The sequence below is a fragment of the Podarcis liolepis genome, assembly GCF_965112155.1.
Source record: "Podarcis liolepis genome assembly, chromosome: 2".
Lineage (NCBI taxonomy): Eukaryota > Metazoa > Chordata > Lepidosauria > Squamata > Lacertidae > Podarcis > Podarcis liolepis.
In genome coordinates, this window is record NC_139555.1 from 122,030,891 (window position 1) to 122,055,358 (window position 24,468).

The following is a 24,468-nucleotide window of genomic DNA, read 5'->3' on the forward strand; positions in this document are numbered from 1 at the left end:
TGTCAGGTAGTTATTCATCGCTTTGACATCTGCTGGAAGGGCGTTCCACAGGGCGGGCGCCACTACCGAGAAGGCCCTCTGCCTGGTTCCCTGTAGCTTTGCTTCTCGCAATGAGGGAACCGCCAGAAGGCCCTCGGCGCTGGACCTCAGCGTCCGGGCAGAACGATGGGGGTGGAGACGCTCCTTCAGGTATACTGGGCCGAGGCCGTTTAGGGCTTTAAAGGTCAACACCAGCACTTTGAATTGTGCTCGGAAACGTACTGGGAGCCAATGTAGGTCTTTCAAGACCGGTGTTATGTGGTCTCGGCGGCTGCCCCCAGTCACCAGTCTAGCTGCCGCATTCTGGATTAATTGTAGTTTCCGGGTCACCTTCAAAGGTAGCCCCACCTAGAGCGTATTGCAGTAGTCCAAGCAGGAGATAACTAGAGCATGCACCACTCTGGCGAGACAGTCCGCGGGCAGGTAGGGTCTCAGCCTGCGTACCAGGTGGTGCATATTTATAATACATATTTACACCAGTTCTGGTCAGTGAAATGGACATTTTCAGTAACAAGTCCATCAGATGTTGCAGGAGTGAATTGGCCAGTGACGTTACCATGGATGAATGCAGATGTATCATTGTGACATCAGTGTATGATGTCACAGACAGAATGAGCTTCAAACCCCAGCAAAGTGAGAGACAGTTAAGAGTCAGACCCAGGCTTAACGCTTTGGGTATTCGTGGCAGATGATGAAAAGGTAAAACATCGGGGCTATGGTATCTTTTACCAAAGGTTACAGTTGTCTAGAGAGCGAAAATGCATTAGATGGATGAAACAATAATATAGGGGCACAGCAGAATATGAACTATATACCTGCTGAAGGTCCTGGGTTCAATTTGTGAAATCTGCAAATCATCCTGAAGCCTTTGGGGCCAAGGCAGGACAAGGGGAAAACATGTTTGTAAGAACTCACTGATAGGCTTGTCAGTCTGTGACTTGCTAGGAAGAAACAATTTCAGAAAACCTTAAGGAACAGCAGAGAAGTCATGAGGGATGAAGGCAAATAAGGTGAGACATGTCATAGTGTGGAGGAAATAGGCAATCTTTCCCCCTCCTCTCGCTTAAAAATACTTGAAGTTTGGATCATCCAGTGCTGCTGAATGTTAGAAGATTAAGGACAAATTAAATACCATAAGCTTACCCAGTGCAGGTCAGTGAAATGGACATCTTCAGTAAGAGGTCTATCAGAGAGAAACATGACTGCAGTGCCTCTTCACTTCACTTTCATCATTCATTACTAGTTCCTTTCACAATTTTATTTTTTATCTATGCTTCTTTGATTACATGCATAACAAGGTCTGAACCAAGACTCAAATGGGTCAAGATAATAGTTTGACCTCAGGTGGTCCCATCCATGTGATCTCCCAACTGTTGCCCTGCTTGACTTATTAAAGCTTGTCAAAAGGGTATGAGTGGGTGGATTCAGGAGTTTTCAATGCATCCTCATCGAAGAGGGTAGCCCTGGCTGTCTTGAAATATGTGGTGGCTTTATCACTGCTGAAATTTTCCAACATGAGCTCATCATCAACCTTTTATTCGACCGTCAGTCAGAAAAAAGTACATTTGTCAATACACAGTTAAATCCAACATGAGCTTATTGGTTTATGATTACTACTACTAAGTGATAGCTAGTACTGGTATTTTTTGACGTGTAAATGAAGGAGATGATTATGGGAGAAAATTTGTGAGCATAGATTCTATGACCTAGGAGCATTTGCAATTGTCCTGTCACCAACCAGGGTGGAGTCCATCTTTACAACATCATATTTTATGTGAAGCCAAGAATCATCAAAGAAGCTAAGAATCAGACACTACCACCATCACTTTTTGTAGTTAGATGTGCCTTTGTGTTCAGATCAGGCCTGAGGATGATAATGTAGCACTTTGGGATGAAGATGCAACCCAGAAGGCCAGCACTGGAGGCCAACATAGAGAAGACCTGCACAGCTACCATGAACTTCCCTTTGGTGCTCAGGTAGGTGGGAACAAAAGACACCCAAACACTGCAGAAGACCAGCATGCTGAAGGTGATCAGCTTGGCTTCATTGAAGGACCCGGGAAGCTTTCTGGCTAGGAAAGCCACTGTGAAACAGATAGCAGCCAGGAAGCCCATGTAGCCAAGGACAATGTAGAACATGGCAACAGATCCCTCATTGCATAGAAGGATGAGCTCTCTAGCTTGGGAGTGCATGTCGGAGTCTGGGAAGGGTGGGGAGATTCCCAGCCAGATGCTGCAGATGACAATTTGGATACCGGAACAGGAAAGGACAATGGAGTTGGCCAGACTCTTCCCCAGCCATCTCCTCACTCTGTTCCCTGGCTTTGTGGCCAGGAAGGCCAGAACCACCGTGATGGTTTTAGCCAAAACAGAAGAGACAGCAACTGAGAAGATGATGCTGAAGACTGTTTGTCGGAGGAGGCAGGTTGCTCTTCTTGGCTGGCCGATGAAGAGGAAGGAGGACAAAAAGGAAAGCAGGAGGGAGATGAGGAGTATATAGGATAAGTCCCGATTGTTAGCTTTGACTATGGGAGTTTCCTTGTATTTAATGAAGATTCCTTTCACAATGCCGGTGGTCAAGGACAAGAAGAGAGCAAAGGACACCAGGAGGATCCCCAAGGGTTCTTCATAAGTGAGAAATGTTATAGTCTTGGGGACACATTTGTTTCGGGCTTGATTTGCATGATGATCTTCTGGGCATCTGGTGCAAATCTTTGCATCTGAAGAGAAGAAGAATGACTTCAGAATGACTAACAAAATTCTTACACTCATACCTGTCTGTTTTCTGACAGAGGTTGCCATGGTGATGGTGTGTGCGTTTGAGGTGTCAGGATAATACAGTCTTTAGCAAGGTGTGCTGGGAAGAAAAAGGTAGAGAACAAGGAGGTGCCCATTTTGGCTAGGCTGGCTGAAGATTGGTTGGGAGAGATTTATTCCACTCAAGTAAACTGTACTGCTATGGTAAACAAGTCACTCTTGATCACGTGCTAAGATCTGGACTTCCTCCATGCAGACTGAAGGTGTAAATATGCGAATAAATCATATTTCTTAAAGCTACAGCAGTCTCCCCTGAGTCTTCAGTTCTCCAAAGGAGCATGAACCCTGTGTTACCCCTGGAATACCATGAAATCTTGCCTCTCCCTTTCCTCTGAAGTCACCCACCTTCCTCAATGGAGATGGTCCCTTTAGCACAAGGAGCACAATCATAGCAGCAAACGGCCTCCCCTTCTTTAGCCACTCTGGCATATCCAGGGTGACAGCTTTCAGTGCATCTTGAACGAGGCACGACCTAAAAAGAAGGAAAAGGAGCACCCAAGGAGATCAGCATAAATTACAGACATCATCTGAAGGCCCTGGCTAAAAATATGCTCAAATAAAAATAATTTTTATAATACTGAGACCAGGTTAGAAAGCTTTAAAATGGGAGTGAGACCCTTTCAAATTTGGTAGAACTGTGGAGAGCTCATTTTCTTTCTGATATAAAATTTCATTTTTAATTGTTGAACACAAATATTGTTGAACACAAAGGATTAAACAAACTATGGCCTTTTAAACTGCATTTGAGATTTATTGTTCTTTTTTGTCACTGTGAAAAGATTGCCATGTTTTGTTTGTTGAGCTTTATTTTTTCCCTTTCTAAATGTTTTTGGGCTTTTCTTTGAATTCTTACTCATATTATTTTTTAAATCACTCTGCTTGCCATATGTACAGGTTTTCCAGGACATGTTGCTGTTTCAGCAAAAAGCTGTCTGGGTGCTATTTCTGCAGCCCATTCCTAGATGTGTCCAAGACAACCCGGGGGAATGGCAGCCATACACCATGAAGCGTATTGTTGTGCTTTTATAAGCAGTCGCTGTTACTGGGCAGCTGATGAAGCCCACATGGCAGCTAGGGCCACACTGCCAATTTTGGCCCATTGATGTCCTTGTTCATCCACTCAGAGGGATAGATGAAAATGCAAGTGTAAGAGCAGCCTCTCCTCTCTTTGCCCCTCTCCATCTGATTTGCTATGCAAAACAGAGATGGAAAAACAGAGAGGGAAAACAGCAGCTGTGTACACAACCAGGAGTGGGTCTCACTCTGGGCAGGGCTTTCCTTGGGTTAAACTGAAAATGGCCCCTATCAGCATATTATCAGAACTTAACAGATATCACAGCAAGGGAACCAGAGCCAGTTGTGCCATAGTGGTCAGAGAGTTGGAAGAGAACCCAGGAGACTAAGGTTCAATTCCCAGGTAGCCATGAAGCTCCATAGAGAAAAGGTGGGATATAAGTACGATAAATAAACAGATAAATGCAATGACCTTGCTGAAGTTCCCCGGCCACACAATGGCTGCCGGATTAATGGAGAATTTTATGCCGGAGGATGCCTGTCCCTCGATGCTCCCAACTTTCATTCTGCTGTGAGAGCTATTGGGAAATACGACCCAGTTCACAATATCAAAGTTGGCAGTCAGCTCCCCATTCTGATCAGAATACATCCCTCCTATGGATGAATTGGAAAGCCAAATTTCTTTCAAGAAAGCGTGAAGCTAGAATGGCAGAGAAAACACCAGCTTTATAAAACATGATATCTGGATTGTGTGAGAAAACAGCAGACTTTCTGTGAATTCCTTTCATTTTAACTTTTTTGTAAAGTGGTTTGAAGTTTTTTTCAGGAGTCAAGCAATACTGTATATAAATGTTATGAACTAAATATAGTAATCAATCAATCAATCAATCAATCAATCAATTAATTAATTAAGCGTTATGTAAGAGAATGCTCCTTAACAATTTTTGATAGCTTATTTTGTGCTTTGAAAGATTCCCCCTAACTTTCCCAAATTATCTTTTTTAAAAATAATTTTAATCAATTTTCAAAGTATCTTAGGACCACAAAAAAACATGAATAATTAAAAAAAAACTTATTAACATGTCCTACTAAAGACAGGGCATAGGAAATCTAAACATATTTAACAATAACAATGAAGTAAACTACAAAGAATATAACATCTGAAACGGATTCCAGAAGGTATTTACAAAACAGGGGAGAGGACAGACCTGCCATGGCTGCAACCTTTGAAGTTCCAATCTGTTTCCTCCACCCGCCATTAACATCCATTTGAATCTGGATGAATATGCGACATTTAAGGCTTGGGCCACAAACTGGACGCCGTAGTAAGTGCTGTAGCAGTCTTCAGACCAGATTGCCTCCATCTCCTCCTTGGATAAACTTTCCTGTTGTTCCATTTCTGTGCATCTTGTCCAACCCTCCACGGATAGCACACTGTTTGAACATGTACAACTGAATACTCTTTTGAAAAACTCTGCAGCTGCAGCTCTAGCTTCAAATGAAAGTTGAGTATAGTAACCCTGTTCTGTCCTTTTTTCGGTATTCATTACAAAGGACAAAGAACCTTGAGCAGGCTGGAAGTTATCTGTGCCACCAAACAACATCACATCAATGTCCAGAAGATCTGTTGTGATCCAGACTATCCCCTGAGATTTCCTGACTTCATGAATTCTTTGTAACATCATGATTGGACGAATTCTGTGCTTAGAGTCCCCATAATAAACAAACACCTTGACTCGTCTCAAATCAGATGGTTTACAATGTAAGGATGACATTTGATCCAGGGTGGAAATATGAAATTTTTCCAAGAAAGCAACACAAATCCCACGGCGGATGAGCAGAAGGGTGAAGACACTCAGGAACCTTTCTCCATTTTCATTGTCTGGAACAAAGAGACCGATCCACGTCCACCCGAAATGTAGCAACAACTTGATAATCCCCAAGTGCTGGGTTTCTTCTTTGGGGACTATCCGGTAGACAGAAGGGAACTGGGTTTTGTCATTCAGATCATGAGCAGCTGAGCCAAAACTGATCTAGTAAGAAAAGGATTGGTGTCATGTTTTCAGGAATACACAAGAAAGGCCTCATTGCATGATCAGGCCAAAGGCCCATCTCTTCACAGTAGCTAACCAGATGCTTCTGGATGTATGCAATGCCTTTGATGGAGGAATCATGTTCAGAAGAGGACCTGGAGTTTACAGAGAAGGAAGTGGCTCCAATGGACTCTGGGGCAGAGCAGGGCATCTGGGCCTTATGGGGTCATGGCACCCCAACCTCTTCCTAGAGTCACAATGGGGCACTACACAGAATGAGAGGCAGAAGCTAAGCAGCTGCACAGTTTGGAGGAGTGCAAGTACTTAAACTTCTCTGTTCATTTAGCTGTCAGACATCTGAGAAACAAGAAACTCATTAGGAGCCAGAGGCTACTTTCAACCACATCTTCTTATTGACAAACCGGGGAGGGAGTTAGGAAGTGGCTGAGGGTTTTCTAACTCACTTTCCACTTTCTTGCAGTGTGATTTCCCCCTTTGGTCTCTCTTTTTGGGTGCTACTCTTTTGCGTTCCCTGGAAAATTTGGCCCTTAAGATGTTGCTGAAGTAAAACTTCCATCTGTCCATACAAGCATGGCTAATGGCCAGATGGTTGGCTTTGCAATTAAGAAACTTCTGGGTGCATGAAGGGGTTCCTCACCACTGCTGGAGAGACAGCAAAGAGGAATGAAACATAACCAATCACTTCCCTTCCAATTCCTACCTGGGGCATTTTGTAGATGCCCAACATGCTTGAAATTTGGTGGGAGATTTCAGGAGTTGCTTCAAAAACAGCCAACACGTTATTCTGTCTTCCACAGCTGTAGTTTGGAATACTGTCTAGCATGGCATCGGCAGTTGTCCTGACATCAAAAGCAGCCTCATAGATGCTATAGCCCAGGGTGACATTGGCTAAATGCTTAAGATGCCGGGTGATCTCTTGGGTTGCAAACAAGATGGAGAGGAATGCTGTGGTGTCCCATGCTGACCAACTGCAAATAAATGAATACACGAAAAATCATTTTAGCCTCCCATCCCCCATTAAATAAAAACAACTTGCAACATTCCTTGCTCTGTACGAACAGAAGAAGAGCTTGCTGGATTTATATCTATTGGGGCAAACTCTGCAGCTAGGAAGGAGCAGAATCTTTGTCAGGAACTCCTTAGAGGAGGAGAAGATATGAAAGAGAGAAATGTCCTCTCTTGGGCTTCCCACCTTAACTTCTGAGGGTGGTGGAACTACTTGGTAGGGTTCCTATACTGATTTGAGCGTTTCAGAGAGTTTGAAGGGAAGGTGGTGGTATCCTTACATTCCGATTTTTACACATTTTGTGATCTGCAAATGCAAGATTGCACCGTGGGTTTAGAACTTATTTAAGATATGTTGTAATCCAAATACACCCAAGACCACCAGGGACATTTAATTTAGACAGTTCTGTTGGGAATAAAGGAATAGAGGAAGCTGTCAAAGCTGTTAATACTTGACTAGGAAGAAACACCCTTTCCCCATAAAAATACAAAATGATACATGAGATGATCAACTGTGCTTTAGCTGTATTAATGAAACTGAAGCCCAGAATAGGGAAGGGGTTCAGAAATAACCTCTTTGTTTGCAGGATAGCAAGGGGCATGGCCAGAAACTAGATCCTATCTCTGGAAAACTGAAGCCCAAAATAGGGAAAGGGTTGAAAAATAACGTCTTTGTTTGCAGGATGCCAAGGGGTCACTAGGTACTTGAATGCTGACTCTCAATCCCCAAATCTTCTTCCGAAGGCAATAGAGGGGCAATGGAGGGAGAAGGTTTAATCAGGCATGGCCAGAAACTAGATGCTGTCTCTGGAAAACAGCAATAAGTGAATGCAGACTGCGTAACATAAAGTCACTTACGTCTTAGCAGTGTTTTTGGGATGCCGTGAAAAGTTGATTGGGTAAGTTATAAAACCATTTGGAAATATGACCTGACTAATGATGTGGTCTCCTGGCCTGTAATAATTCAATGGATCAGTTCCTATATTTCGGTTCAATGGGCATTTTGCTTTCAGCATCCTACTGGCTCCATGGGGCATTAGCAGCAGAAACAGCAGCAGCAGAAATATCATCCTGGCTATGCCTGCAGGAATCGTACACTCTTGTGACAGCAGTCACATTAGAAGCACAGCTGGACTCCTACAGTAGCTTCAGAAGCAAAGGTAGAAAAAGGAAACCTCCCATAGAAAGAAGCCCTGCCAGCCCCAAATCTCCCAGGTCCGGCTTCTGATATTTATGACCCTGTTCTTCTTTCAGGCTTGTGACAATAAGTTATCTGATGCTGCCTGTGATTCTGATGTTTTGTTATTTGTGGACTCCAAGGCCATCGTTGGGGAAATCCCTGGACTAGATAAGCAAATCACCATGATTTTGATAATTATAGGGTTAAGAAGGTCCACCTCCTCTGCAACTCCCTGGAATCGGTGTGTGACTCAATGGGCAGCTGCAGAGCCAGGGCAAAACATGTTTGTGAGAACTCAAAGATGGGACTCTCAATCTGGGCCCTTCTAAACTTGAGGAAACATTAACTTCAGTAAAGTCCAAGAAACTATAGCATATCTAGCGTTATGATTAGGTGGGCCCAGGATCTGATTGATTCTGAAAGGTGGGGAAAACTGTGGACTAAATCAATTTTACAAAGAAAATGTATTTAAGATGATGTACCGATGGTATATCACACCTGCCAAACTTGCTAAAATGTATAGAAATCAAGACAAAAAATGTTGGAAGTGTAAGGAGAAGAATTTCCTCCACATGTGGTGGAGTTGCTCCAAAGTGGAAGCCTTCTGGGATATAATATATAATGAGTTAAAAAAGGTTTTGAAATATAAGTTCAATAAAAAGGCATTTTTATTAGGTTTAATTGGTGAAGAAATACATAAAAGAGAGGTAAACATGTTTATGTATGCCACAACGGCTGCGAGAACACTTCTGGCTCAGAAACGGAAGCAGCAGGAACTCCCAACACTGGAAGATTGGCAGGTCAAGATGGTGGAGTATGTAGAGATGGCCAAGTTGACGGGGAAGATCCGGAATCAGTGTGACGCACTGTTTCAAAAGGACTGGAACAAATTTATATTTTATATGAAAGAAAATTGTAACCTTTTGAAAACGTTTGTAGGCCTGAATTGAAATGTTTTGTAATGTAAATATAAGGGACTGATTTACCGACAATAAGGTGAAATATTATAATTTGACAAAGGGTAAATAAGTGATTATAGAAATGTGAAAAATATGGAAAGATATGTGGAAGTCAGAAAGAGGGAGGGAAGGATGTTGATGCTCTTGCAGAGTAATATATTAAGTTATAGAAGTATTTAAAAATGTGAATATGATGTAAGTGGAAGATCGAATAAAAATTATTTAAAAGAAAGAAAGAAAGAAAGAAACCATAGAATAGCCAAAGCAAAACGTGTTTGTGAGAACTCAATGATGTGACTCTCAAGTCCAAGGAACTATAGAATAGCTATGATGGACCAAGACCAGCAAGACAGGACATGATAGAGGTGTATAAAGTCCTGCATGATGTGGATAATATGGATAGGAAAAGTTTTCCTCCCTCCCAGTAAAAGTACTAGAAGTTTGGCCTTTAAGCGGGAATTTAAACCCTTGTGTCCTAGGCCCCAGTCCAACTCCCTGATCACTACACCAATCTGCCTCAGAACTATAGATTCATTGGCATCCAATGGAGATCTCTAAGACCAATATAAGTCATGAGATACTCACAGGAGCTAATAGAAGTTCGGGTTCATGAGACAGCCCAACCAGCTGACTGGTCCATTGGATTTAGACAGTAGCAATAATATCTGGCTTTAGCTTAGTAATATAGTAGCAGCCAACTAGAGATTCAATTCAATTCAGCTTCCAATGAAGCTGAGTGTTGGAAGAGTCAGGACACAGAAATCTCTTATAGACCTTTAAGATTGCTCCTTCCCTGGAAGAACTTCAATCATACATAGTTGGGCTGAGGAAGCCTATTAACATCAGTGTTATCTATGGGGTCCAGTATGTAACAATCCATTATACATTCAAACACAGTGTGTTTTACTGCAGGTGTTAGTGGAGTTTGGGGCAGATTCTTGAAGATGTGGAACTTCTGAAGTGACTCTCATTGCTTGCAAATGAGGTTTTCAGCTGTTGAGGTTCTATTGCTCTTTGAACCACTGGGGAAAAAAACATGATTGTTAAAACTCACTGAAGGGCCTTTCAGTCTATGTATGTGTAAAAGTTTCCTTTAATGCCAACAGTGCAATCCACAGTCAGCATTTAAAGACAATATTGATGTCCACCAGTTCAGTTCAGTGAAATGGACATCTTCATTAACAAGTCCATCAGATTATAAGATGGATAGGACTGTAGGGCCTCTCTATCCTTGTTATACATTCACTTTCATCATTCATTACTACTTCCTTTCACAATCTTATTGTGGTCCCATACAAGTGATCTCCCAACCGTTGCCCTGCTTGATTTATTAAAGCTTGCCAAGAGGGTATCAGTGGGTGGATTCAGAAGAAGGTAGTCCTGGCTGTCTTGAAATATGTGGTGGCTTGATCACTCTTGAATATTTCCAACATGAGCCTATTGACGTATGACGACTACTGCTAACAGGTCGCTAATACTGGTTGTTTTAGAAGTGTAGATGGTAGAGAGGTTTCTGGCAAGACATTTGTGAACAATGATTTTATGAATTTAGAGCTTCTGCAATTTTCCTGCCATAAACCAGGTGTCAGGGACCGGGCAGAGGAGGAATGGTGTAGAACGCCTCGCCATCTTGACTCTTCCAGAGAAGAGGAAGACAGTATAGATTTATAACAGTATAGAGGTCACAGCTCAGAGGCAAATGAGGGGAAAAGTTGGGAAATAATGGGAGACAAGGAGGAAGCGGCAGAAGTGGAGCGGCAGCTAGTTGATACAATGTCATTAGAAAGCATCCAGGACCCTCCACCTCCTAGAACCTGGCAAGCCTTAAAAGTAGGAGAGCAAAGAGCTCAAAGACAGCGGGCACGTAGCAACAGCCGGAGAAGTGACGAATGAGGATGTGGGAGAGACAAGGGTGGAAAGTCACGTGGGACAACACCATTATCCAAGAGGCTGAGTTCTATAGCCTCTCTGTAAAAATTGAAATAAAAAAGGACGGTAAGAAACCTTTCCTTTTCTTTATGCTTTTCTGGGCAACCAGCCAGAAGCTGCTTACAGCATCCCGACAAATTGTCCTGAATCAACTTTAATTGGCTGTTAGGTTATAAATCATGACAGATGGCGTAGCAGGAGCCACGGGGCAGCCAGCCAACACTGATAACCGAGAAGAACCATTTCAATGGCTTTTACAACAAAATTTATTGTTAAGATCACACATAGAACAATTAAGCAGAACAATAAATCAACAAAATGCAGAATTAGCAAAGATTTCCTGGGGTATCGCCTCACAAGTGAGGGGGTGCATATGGATCCAGCTAAGGTGTAGAGCGTAGTTTCGCGGCAGGAGCCCAAGACAAAGAAAGACCTGCAGAGGTTTGTAGCATTGGCCAAATATTACCACAATTTCATGTCAGCCTATTTGAGATTCACTACACCCCTCACGGATTGCTTGTAGGGCAAGAAGCCATTCCAGTTGACAGCTGAGGCACAACAGGCAATTGAGCATCTCAAATCCTTGTTCTCCTCAGAGGTGTACCTAGCTCATGCAGACCCCCACAGGGTGTTGGTCAAATAAACAGACACCTTTGACAGAGTGGTTGGTGCTGTGCTGTTAAAGGAAGACCAAGATGACCAAAGTCTCTATACTTTCCTGGGCAACCAGCTGGAAGCTGCCGACAGCAGTGTTTGGTCCACGTTAACAACATTGTATTATATATGTAAAGCCATGAATCTTCAAAGAAGCTAAGAATCAGACACTACCACCATTACTTTTTGTAGTTAGCTGTGCCTTTGTGTTCAGATCAGGCCTGAGGATGATAATGTAGCACTTGGGAATGAAGATGCAGCCCAGAAGCCCAGCACTGGAGGCCAACATAGAGAAGACCTGCACAGCCACCATGTACTTCCCTTTTGTGCTCAGGTAGGTGGGCACAAAGGACACCCAAACACTGCAGAAGACCAGCATGCTGAAGGTGATCAGCTTGGCCTCATTGAAGGCCCCAGGCAGCTTCCTGGCTAGGAAAGCCACAGTGAAGCAGATGGAAGCCATGAAGCCCATGTAGGCAAGGACAGTGTAGAACATGGCAACAGATCCCTCATTGCATAGAAGGATGATCTCTCTAGTTTGGGAGTGCATGTCGGAGTCTGGGAAGGGTGGGGAGATTCCCAGCCAGATGCTGCAGATGACAATTTGGATACCGGAACAGGAAAGGACAATGGAGTTGGCCAGACTCTTCCCCAGCCATCTCCTCACTCTGTTCCCTGGCTTTGTGGCCAGGAAGGCCAGCACCACCGTGATGGTTTTTGCCAAAACAGAAGAGACAGCAACCGAGAAGATGATGCTGAAGGCTGTTTGTCGGAGAAGGCAGGTTGCTCTTCTTGGCTGGCCGATGAAGAGGAAGGAGGACAAAATGGAAAGCAGGAGGGAGCTGAGGAGGATATAGGATAAATCCCGATTGTTAGCTTTGACTATGGGAGTTTCCATGTATTTAACGAAGATTCCTAGGACAACACCAGTAATTAAGCACAAGAAGAGGGCAAAGGAAACCAGCACAATCCCCAAGGGTTCTTCATAAGTGAGAAATGTTATAATCTTGGGGACACATGTGTCTCGCCCTTGATTTGCATGCTGATCTTCTGGGCATCTGGTACAATGCTTTGCATCTGAAGAGAAGAAGAATAACTTCAGAATGACTAACAAAATTCTTACATCCATACCTGTCTATTTTCTGACAGAGGTTGCCATGGTGATGGACTGTGCGTTTGAGATGTCAGGAAAGTACAGTCTTTAGCAAGGTGTGCTGGGAAGAATAAGGTAGAAAACAAGGCTGCCTTGTTGGCTAGGCTGGCTGAAGATTGGTTGGGAGAGATTTCTTCCACTGAAATGCTGCACTGCTATGGTAAACAAGTCGCTCTTGATCATGTACTAAGATCTGGACTTCCTTCATGCAGACTGAAGGTGTAAATATGCAAATCAATCATATTTCTTAAAGCTACGGCAGTCTCCCCTGAGTCTATAATTCTCCAAATGAGCACGAACCCTGGGTGACCCCTGGGACCCTCTGGAAACCTGCTACAGCTCGGCAGAGAGTGGGGTGGTGTAGATTTAAATATTTGCCCCTTCCCCTCATGGTTGTTGCGTTCAGGTCCTTCTAGTTGGCTTTTCATGGGCATCTGTTCAACATTGTAAGAACAGAGTGTTGGACTCGATGGACCTTTGGCCTGATTAAGCAGGAGTCACCCACCTTCCTGAATGGAGATGGTCCCTTCCACACAAGGAGCACAATCATAGCAGCAAACGGGCTCTCCTTCTTTAGTAACTCTGGCATATCCAGGGCGACAGCTTTCGGTGCATCTTGAATGAGGTACGACCTAAAAACAACAAGAAGAAGGAAGCTGTAAGGAGATCAGCATGAATTATAGACATCATCTGAAGGCCCTGAATAAAAAAAGTGCTGAAATAAAAATTATTTTTATAATACATTTCTGCACCCCGATTCCCACATGTGTCCATGATAACACAGAGGTATGACAGCCCTTTATTATGGTGTGTATTGTTGTGCTATTATAAGCGTTCTCCGTTATTGGGCAGCTGAAAATGCCCACATGGCAGCTAGGGCCACACTGCCAACTTTGGCCTATTGATGTCCTTGTTTCATCCACTCAGAGGGATAGATGAAAATGCAAGTGTAAGAGCAGCCTCTCCTCTCTTTGCCCCTTTCCATCTGAATTGCTATGCAAAACAGAGAGAAAACAGCAGTGCTGTACACAACCAGGAGTGGGTCTCTCTCTGCACAGGGCCCACTTAGGGTTAACCTGACGATGGCTCCTATCAGCATATTATCAGAACATAACAGATGTTACCGCAAGGGAACCAGTTGTGCCATAGTGGTAAGAGGGTTGGATGGGAACCTGGGAGACTAAGGTTCAAATCCCCATGAAGCCATGAAGCTTCCTAGGTGACCTTGGGCCAATCACTTCCTCTCACTCTATCCTACTTCACAGGGTTTTTGTGGGGATTAAATGAAGAGGCAGAAAACCATATATCGTATTTTGAGCTCCCTAGAGAAAAGGTGGGATATAAGTGCAACAAATAAACAGATAAATGAATGAATGCAATGACCTTGCTGAATTTCCCAGGCCACACAATGGCTTCTGGTTTAATGGAGAATTTTATGCCGGAGGATGCCTGTCCCTCGATGCTCCCAACTTTCATTCTGCTGTGAGATTTATTGGGAAATACGACCCAGTTCACGATATCAAAGTTGGCAGTCAGCTCCCCATTCTGATCAGAATACATCCCTCCTATGGATGAATTGGAAAACCAAATTTCTTTCAAGAAAGTGTGAAGCTAGAATGGCAGAGAAAACACCAGTATTCAGGAAACGTGATATCAGGGTTGTGTGTGACAACTGTAGGCTTGTGTCCAAACTTCATAAGAGATGAGAGTAAACTATATTTAAACAAAATAATTTTAGGATGTTTCCTGGGCGTACGATTGAAGTTGAATATTTTGTGGGATGTAGTCCTGTTTTCTTTGATAATTGAGAAAGGTTCCAAACATCTTACCAATTTCATGAGGACTGTCCTAAATCAAGGACATCAAGGCAGAGACCTTATGTCACTAAAGATGCTGACAGGTCCTTTATCAGGTTTTAAATCCTCGAGAGATACGACTGAAATAAGAAATATAGAGGACATGTTCTAGCAAGCACTTGGGAAATGTAGAAAGCTTGCATGCATTTTAATTGGCTTTCATGTGACTTCCTGTTTCCTGCCTAGGGTAATGGCTGACTCCCATGTGGTCGGAGCTCCGGTTGTGCCAGAAATGCAGAGTTAATATAAGGGTAATTTGCTCTGCCAACCCCGGGGGGGGGGGGCGCTGCGTCACCCGCAGATCGTTATCTGTCACTCGCAACAAAATGCGAGGACAGAGGTTGCTGAGTGCCAAGCCTGGCACGGGGCCAACTGGGAACTCTCCGAAGTTGTTCCTTTGTGCAGGGCTCACCTGTTTTATAAAAATTAATTAGATCTGGACAAAAAACAGGCATGTTCTGGACTGGCAGGTTAAAATAAATAATCTGCTGAATTATATTGTCACCGGATGCCAAACTTTCGCTTAACTTGCTACCTCATGATTAGGTGAACCTCATCAAGGGGAAATTAATTACTCAAAGGATACGCAGGAGGGGTAAAAACTAATTGGATGTATAGCTGTATAGTTCTCGATGGGGGAGCCTCAATTAGAACTAATAAAATAAGATCAGATATGAAAGTTGTTGGGACTGAGGAGGCTATAAGATGGCGGCGGTTGCTGTTGCATATTTACAAAATGAAGAAATCTCCTTTTGAGGAGGCCGAAAATATCTTTGGGTTACAAAAGGGTGTACTTTACATAAGAACGTACATATTAGTATAGATTATCTAAACAGAATGCAGGAGCACTTTCAACTTTTAATTTGTGACTTAGCGTGCAGTCCCTGGTGGAAGTTTAAATCAGACTTGGAAGAGGATGGAGGAGGCTTGGGCTGAGAGAATGGCAATTGTGACGCAGATGAAATAGAAATGAACTCTCCCCCTGGGTTTCTGTTTTTGTTTTTTTTTAAAGATATCTGGTGGATTTCAGCTTGGGAAATTTTACATCAAATAGTGCATTTGTTCACACGGATTACAGTTATAAAAGGTGAAAGTAACTTCGTATCCTGGCTGCCCCTCTAAGGGCCCAGGGGGGCAAGTTTTGGATTCTGAAAGAACTTAACAATCACCAAAAGATTGCTCGGTGAAATTTTCCCTGCAGTATTTCTGCTTTTTCTTATGGAAGAATTTGGAATAATAGCTTCTTTAACACTTTGAGAGCTTGCTACGTCATTAATCTTTGTGCTGAAGGAAAGTTGGAAAACAGCTGAGAGCCAAGAGATAAGATGATGGAATGAAAGGAATGAATGGAGGACTAGTGCTGGAAAATTATTGTTGGACAACAACACAGAAATAACACTTTCTCTGCATGTTAACAATAAGATGAAGATGGACAGTTAGAATTATGAAATTGGAACCAACAAGCAAGAAAACAAAATATAAACAAAAGATATTGCCTCTAGAAACCAGGACATGGGGAGTCCCCCCAAATTATTTGAGTTTGGAAAATATAATTGGTGATAATGTATATGATTTGATTTGATGTGATTTGATTTGTTAATAATTGGAAGATTTTTATTGGAAAATGAATATTTTTTTTAAAAAAACCAATTGGCTTTACTCTAGTCTATTATGATCTCAACTTTCTATACAGTATGTTTCAAATTGGGATTTTACGTTCTTTAGTGATAATTTTATTCTTTTGTCTTTTTTTCTAAACTGCTTTGAGGTTTTTTTCAGCGGGCAAGCAATAGGTAAATTATTAAACATGGTAATTATTTAAGGTTTATTTGAGAGAATGCCCTTTAACCACTTTTCATAGCTTTACTTGTGCTTTGAAGGATTTTTTTCTAACCTTCCTAAATTATTTATTTTCAAAACATATTTTAATTAATTTTAAAAGTATTGTAGAACAGCAAAGATAGATGAACAATTAAAAAAACTTCTTAAGATGTACTACTAAAGACAGGGCATAGGAAACCTAAACATATGAAACAATTACAATGAGATAAACTACAAGGAATATAGAATCTGAAAAGGATTCCAGAGATGGGCAAAGTATTTGCAAAAAGGGGGAGAGGACAGACCTGCCATGGCTGCAGCCTTTGAAGTTCCAATCTGTCTTCTCCACCCGCCATTACCTTCCATTTGGATTTGGATGAATATGCAGCATTTAGGGCCTGAGCTACAAACTGGACGCCGTAGTAAGTGCTGTAGCGGTCTTCAGACCAGATTGCCTCCATCTCCTCCTTGGATAAACTTTCCTGTTGTTCCATTTCTGTGCACCTTGTCCAACCCTCCACGGGCAGCACATTGTTTGAACATGTACAACTGAATACTCTTTTGAAAAACTCTGCAGCTGCAGCTCTAGCTTCAAATGAAAGTTGAGTATAGTAACCCTGTTCTGTCCTTTTTTCGGTATTCATTACAAAGGACAACGAACCTTGGGCAGGCTGGAAGTAATCTGTGCCACCAAACAACATCACATCAATGTCCAGAAGATCTGTCGTGATCCAGACTATCCCCTGAGATTTCCTCACTTCATGAATTCTTTGTAAAAGTGTGATTGGGCGAATTCTGTGTTCAGAGTCCCCATAATAAACAAACACCTTGACTTTTCTCAAGTCCGAAGCTTTACAATGTAAGGATGACATTTGATCCAGGGTTGAAATATGAAATTTTTCCAAGAAAGCAACACAAATCTCACTGCGGATCAGCAGAAGGGTGAAAACACTCAGGAACCTTTCTCCATTGTCGTTGTCTGGAACAAAGAGACCGATCCACGTCCACCCGAAATGTAGCAACAACTTGACAATCCCCATGTACTGGGTTTCTTCTTTGGGGACCATCTGGTAGATAAAAGGGAACTGGGTTTTGTCACTCAGATCCTGAGCAGCCGAGCCAAAACTGATCTAGTAAGAAGAAGAATGGTGTCATGTTTTCAGGAATACACAAGAAGGGCCCTGTCAGCATCGCCCTAGAGCCAGTGCACCAACTGGACTCATGCACCTCAACCCCGACTGGGCTAGGCGAGCTGGGAAGCACCGCCAGAGACCTCCTTTCTCACAGGAACAGGTCACAGTGCTGTGGACTCACAGCTTAGAGCTGAGAGCACCGGATTCACTGTCTCAATAATACAGTCGTTGTGGACTTCCGGAGGCGGCGCGAAACTGTAATGGCGGTCCTCTTCGTTCTCTGAAGAGGGGCTCCGCGGAAAAGGGTCGTTCGCTGCGGCATAGCGACGACCCATTAAGACAAACCACGGGTAGAGTGAGCCCGTGGCCGTGGGACTCGGCGGGCACCAGAAGCTGCCCTGAAAACACAGAAGGGACCCCGTAAGGAGACCCGGAGTGAAGGAGGGGTAGCGGTGCTGTGAGTTCATCGCTCTTTCCGCGGAAGTGAAGCCGCGCGGCTGTTGCAGATGAGCGCTGACCTTTCTTCCTAAAATCAACACTAAATTGCAAGCAACATACCCGTGAGTAAAGGGATTTAAATTTGGTAAAGAATTTGTTGGATTTGGCTGAAATCGGGAGATGAGAAAAGGGAAGTCCGTCTCCCGACATTGCTGACAAGATCAAAGCAAAGTCTTAAGAAGCGGAAGCGCTTGAAACGGGACTTTGGGAAGTTTTAACTTTCTTGCGCTACTAGATCTATTCTTTATTTTACGGAAGGAAGGAATGGATATTGACTAAATTAAGCTGTAAATGTGGACTTTCCTCCTATTTCCTGCCTCTTTTGGTTTGTACTTCTAAAGAGTCAGACGTCGGACTGCCGGGGAGAGAGGTTGCGATAACTGCAGAAACAGTTGCAAAAAACTTTTTTGGAGTGCAACTGATACATTTGAGCAGAAAAGACTGTATGAGACTTTGTTGCAAGCACCGTTGATGGAACTTTGCTGAACCTTAAGAGGTGCTTTGGGGAATTTTTTTGGCCGGTGAAGGGACTGTTGGATTATTGGATTTATTGAGCAGAAACAACTTGGAATTTTAATGGCGGAATACTTCCTTCTTTGTCTTTGAAACTCGGTGGCACTCCCCCTACAGGGCTTTCGGATTATAAAATCCTGGGAACTGATCTTTGTTTTGGCTTTCACTCTACTGATTGTTTATAACTGGTTCTGTCTTTCCCATGGAACAATAGACAATTTGACCTTGAACACTGACAGATGTGTAATGAGTGGTGCAGGGAGAACAAGAGCATCTAAAGCTAAGGAAACTAAAGAGGCCAAGGAAAAAGAAAAGGAAAAGGAAAGAAAACCAGGACAATTTGTACAAACAACACTGACCCAAGGACGTCGATCGTCGGTTCCAGCTGTACTGGTGACACAGAGGGAGCAAGCTGAAATAACAGAGAAGCCTACTGAGGAAGATATGGCAGCAGGTGGGTCAGACACACTATTAAAACAAATATTGGAGCAGTTATCAAGCTTAAACCAGAAGGTGGATGACCAGTCTCTGAAAATAGACAAAGCGACTTCTTCGATACAAAAATTGACTGATCAAGTTTCCCAGCATACGCAAACAATAGAGAACCTGCAAGGAGCAACAGCGGAAAACCGTGAACTAGCTGGAGAAGCAATTCAAAAAGTGGGAGCCTTACAAAAAGAAGTTGAAGAAATAAAAGGAGAAGTCAAGCCTCTGCACAAACAGGTGGGTGAACAACAAACCTACCTGTCAATGGTGGAATTGAAAAATCGTGAGAACAACATCAAATTGAGAGGCATTCCAGAACTTGAGCAAGGAGACTTGATTGGATATCTGACACAAGAATTTTCAAAGTTCTGGGGCATAACAGAAGATACAGACTTTAAAATTGTCTCGGCATACAGATTGGGAAGACTGGTAAGGAAAGACAGATCCAGGGACTGTTTGATAATTCTAAGATCAAGGGAAGAGAGAGACAAGATCCTAGGCCTTCATTTCAAAAAAGCAATTCAAATACAAGACAAAAGGGTGGAAATTTATAGAGATATCCCAAGACAGCTGTTGGACCTTAGAGCCACCTATACAGAACTAGCAAAACTACTGAGACACAACGCAATTCCCTACAGGTGGGAGTTCCCACAAGGATTATCCTTTACATACAAAGAAAGGAAGGTTAAAATTAGAACACCTGAAGACAACCAAAAGTTCCTTCACGATCACGGTGAAGATCTCCAAAAAGGAGCAGATTGGCTTCCACCTTTACCAACATCAATTTTGCCTGGAAGCGGGCCAACGCCTGCCCCCTCGGGATCGGAGCAAAAGGAAGACACCTCATCTTAAGAACATCTCAACTAGAACAGGATGTCCCTGCAGCTACTTAGTTGGAATATAAATGGCGGGAATTCTCCGGAAAAAAGAAGGAGGATATTTCATATCCTAAAAAAAGAACAATTGGATTTAATATGTCTTCAAGAAACACATGTGACCAGGCTCCACAGGAAAGTATTAATCAATAAAAGATTAGGCCAAGAATTTATCTCATCAGACAAAGTTAAAAAGAGAGGCGTTGTAATATATGCAAAGGAGAATCTGACACCAAAATTTTTATTTAAAGATGACCATGGAAGAATTCTCGCAATTGAAATTCAAACACAAGGGGAGAAGATTCTGATACTAGGAATTTATGCACCAAATGATGGAAAATCAGAATTTTATAAGAAGCTGCATGAGACACTGCTCGACTACCTGGACTATTCTAATATTATCGTGATGGGAGACATGAATGGGGTGGTCTCAACAAATATGGATAAATCCCAAAATCAAAATTTAACAACAGACGGCAGACTCCCTAAAACGTTTTTTGAAATGACAGACAATATGGACTTGATTGACATTTGGAGGACAAGGAACCCCTTGGGTAAAGAAGGAACCTTCTTTTCTGAGGCCCATTTGTCATGGACACGAATCGACCAAATTTGGATATCTAGAGGGCTGGCACCCAAAACAAGAAAGGTGGAAATCTGCCCAAAAACCTGCTCCGACCATAATGCCTTAAAAATGGAATTGAGACTTATCCCAACCGGATCCTTTAGATGGAGGATGAATGACACCTTGCTAAGAGATCAAGAGATCGTTAAGAAGGCCCAAAAAACTTTAAAGGACTATTTTGAAATAAATTTGAACACTACGGTCGAGAAGAGAACAGTCTGGGATGCAAGTAAAGCTGTAATGAGAGGGTTTCTGATACAACAGAACACAATAAAAAGAAAATTTTGGAATGGAAAAAAGGAAAAAATCTTAGAGAAAATAAGTGAAGGAGAGAAAAAGCTGAGGACCAAACCAAAATCTAAAGAGGTATTAAGAGAAATCAAATTCCACCAAGCACAATATTCGAAATTGATCAATCAAGAAATTGAATGGAAAATTAAACAAATGAAACAGAGATCGTTTGAATCAGCAAATAAATGTGGAAAATTGCTAGCTTGGCAGTTGAAAAAAAGACAAAAGTTAAATACAGTTACAAATTTAGAGATTCAAGGAAAAATAGTGCAGAAACCAGAAGAAATAAGGAAGTGCTTCCACAGATACTTTAAAGATCTTTATGCACAGGGGCCTCAGCAAGAATTGGAAATAGACCAATTTTTGAGAACAAATGGTCTAACTAAAATAAGCCAAGACCAAAGAGTAATTCTCAATAGTAAAATAACCCAACAGGAAATTGAAGGAGCCATTCGAAATATGCAACTCGGCAAATCTCCAGGCCCGGACGGGCTCACCTCCAAATATTATAAGACTTTGAAGGACTTTTTGATACAACCATTATTGGAGGTTTGCAACCAGATTATGGAGGGGAAGAGGGCACCGGAAACGTGGAAAGAAGCATTCATCACATTGATTCCAAAGTCGGAGATGGAAAAGACTCAGCTTAAGAACTATCGTCCCATCTCACTCCTGAATGTGGATTACAAAATATTTGCAGACATTTTAGCAAATAGATTTAAAAAAGTATTAAATGAAGTAATTCATAAGGACCAAGCAGGTTTTCTCCCTGGCAGACATATGTCGGATAATACCAGGAACATTATTGACATATTGGAGCTTTTGAGAATTAGGAACACAAGGGCCGCTTTAATTTTTATTGATGCGGAGAAAGCATTTGACAACATTTCTTGGAGGTTTATGAAGAAAAACCTGAAAGGGATGGGAGTGGGAAGGGGGTTTGAAAATGGAGTAGAAGCAATCTACTCAGAACAAAAAGCCAAACTGATAGTGAATAATGTGGTGTCGGAGGAACTCAAAATTGAAAAAGGGACACGACAGGGGTGCCCCCTATCTCCTCTGTTATTTATTTCTGTCCTGGAGGTATTGCTGAATATGATCAGAGAGGACCGGTTGGTGCAGGGTATAGTGGTCGGAGCGAAACAATACAAATTGAAAGCTTTCGCAGATGACCTAGTCTTGACATTACAGGAGCCAGAATCTAGCACAAAAAAAGTTCTTGAACTTATCTCGGAGTTTGGTCGGGTGGCGGGATTCAAGCTTAATAAACAAAAAACCAAGGTTTTGGTTAAAAATCTGACACCTACAGAGACAGAGGGGTACCAGAAAGAAACAGAGTTAAGTGTGGTGAAAAAAGTGAAGTACCTGGGGGTATTTTTGTCCACCAAAAATTTAAATTTATTTAAAGATAATTATGAAAAATGCTGGTTGGAAATCAAAAAGGATTTGGATATATGGGCAAGATTGAAACTTACCTTGTCAGGCCGAATCGCAGCTATAAAGATGTGTGTTTTGCCAAAAATGTTATTTTTATTTCAAACCCTACAGGTCGTGGACAGAATGGAATGTTTTGGAAAGTGGCAGAAGGATATATCTAAGTTTGTCTGGCAGGGCAAAAAGCCCCGAATAAAATTTAAAATACTAACTGACTCAAAAGAAAGAGGGGGGTTTGCTCTGCCGGATTTAAGGTTGTACTATGAAGCTGCAGCCTTCTGCTGGTTGAAGGATTGGTTCTTGTTGGAAAACACTGATGTCCTAGACCTGGAAGGGTTTGACAATGTTTATGGTTGGCATGCATACTTGTGGTATGACAAGGCAAAGGTTCATAAATTGTTCAAAAACCATATTGTCAGAAAATCAATATTTGCTGTATGGCTGAAGTACAAGGATTTACTAGAAAGTAAAACCCCGAGGTGGTTATCACCAGTGGAAGCCAAAGTTTCCAAAAAAAGGCCCAATATGGAGGCCTACTGGCCAAAATATTGGGAATTAATTGAAAGAGTTGGAGACAACTGGAAGCTCCAAAGCCAAGACAAATTAAAAAATAAGGTGCGAGACTGGCTACATTATGCTCAAATGCAAGAGGTTTTCAAAATGGATAAAAAAGTTGGTTTCCAGGTGGAGAAATCGAAACTAGAGACGGAGTTATTAGAACCCAAAACTAAGGTACTTTCGAGAATGTATAACTTGCTGCTTAAATGGAATACACAGGATGAGACAGTTAAATCGGCTATGATAAAATGGGCACAGGATGTAGGACATAACATTATGTCTGAGGACTGGGAAAGGTTATGGAACACCGGTATGAAATTCACGGCATGTAGTGCCTTGAAAGAGAACATTATGAAAATGGTATACCGGTGGTACATGACCCCAGTCAAGTTGGCTAAAATATACCACCTGTCTGATAATAAGTGTTGGAAATGTAAGGAGGAAGAAGGGACATTCTTTCACCTCTGGTGGACCTGCCCGAAAGTAAAGGCCTTCTGGGAAATGATATACAATGAGTTGAAAAAGGTATTTAAATATACCTTTCTCAAGAAACCAGAGGCCTTTCTGCTGGGCATGGTGGACCGGAAGGTGCTAAAGAAGGACAGAACTCTGTTTATGTATGCGACAACAGCAGCAAGGATTCTTATCGCAAAGTACTGGAAGACACCAGATTTACCCACACTGGAGGACTGGCAGACACAGCTGTTGGACTACATGGAGCTGGCAGAAATGACTGGCAGAATTCGAGATCTGACCGAAGAAACAATAGAGGAGGACTGGAAAAAATTCAAGGATTATTTGCAAAAATATTATAAGTTGTTTGAATGTTAAGATTGTGCATGATTAGGAAACGTCACGCTTCCGCAACCTATTTAAGCAAAGGATAAAATAAGCCTAGATAAAAAAGAAAAGGAAACAAATTTGAAACAATATATTATGTTTATTGTGAAGGTACCAAAAGTAAACTACAAACTTTCGAAATTGGTAACATAATAAAGTCAAAGATACAATAAGTTATGAAACAAGGTAACAAATTGCTGATCAGGTTAGAACAATGAATGCAATGTTGGGAAGATGTGGGGAGGTCCAAAAGAAAGTAAATTCATGAAACATGATGTGTAACATATTTAATTTTCTTTTTTTTCTTTTTTCATTTTTCTTTATATATAAAAAAAAAAATGTTTCTTGCATGTTGCTATGTAAACTAATTTGTGAACCTATGAAAAGGAACGCAATAAAAAATTTTATAAAAAAAAAAAAAAAAAAATAATACAGTCGTTGTGCAGCAGAGTTTTGCAGAGTCTTGCAGAGCATAAACCACTCGGAGAGCAGCTCTGTAGAATATCTTCCTTTTATTCTGTAACTACAACTATGATACAAAACTATATACAGAGCTGAATATTCTAAGCATAAATCAATGCTACACTGAGAGTCTGCAGCTGCATTTAGCAGCAATCTTATCTCTAGAATCTCTAACACCCTCACTTTCTCCGATATACTGACTGACTGCCTCTCACTCACACACACACACTGATATGTTGCTGGGCAGAATAAGTAGATAGGCAGGACACGCC

General features: G+C 42.0%; 1 protein-coding gene and 1 long non-coding RNA gene across 2 annotated transcripts in view; one reads left to right on the forward strand and one right to left on the reverse strand.

Moving 5' to 3' along the window:
- Positions 1-507: 507 nt before the first annotated feature.
- The window catches only part of LOC310702168, a 44,520-nt gene continuing 20,559 nt past the window's right edge, over positions 508-24,468 (forward strand). The window contains exon 1 of the long non-coding RNA XR_014523316.1: positions 508-1,049. This is a non-coding gene — a long non-coding RNA (uncharacterized lncRNA). The remainder of the gene's footprint in view (positions 1,050-24,468) is intronic.
- On the reverse strand, positions 11,815-17,059 carry LOC310700964 (vomeronasal type-2 receptor 26-like; the record flags this gene model as incomplete). The annotated part of the gene is made up of 4 exons (XM_083490921.1): positions 16,787-17,059; positions 14,188-14,415; positions 13,310-13,436; positions 11,815-12,728 (listed from the first exon to the last, which is right to left on the reverse strand). Exons 1-4 carry the CDS (start codon positions 16,973-16,975, stop codon positions 11,815-11,817), a joined length of 1,458 nt encoding a protein of 485 aa, XP_083347047.1. The 5' UTR covers positions 16,976-17,059.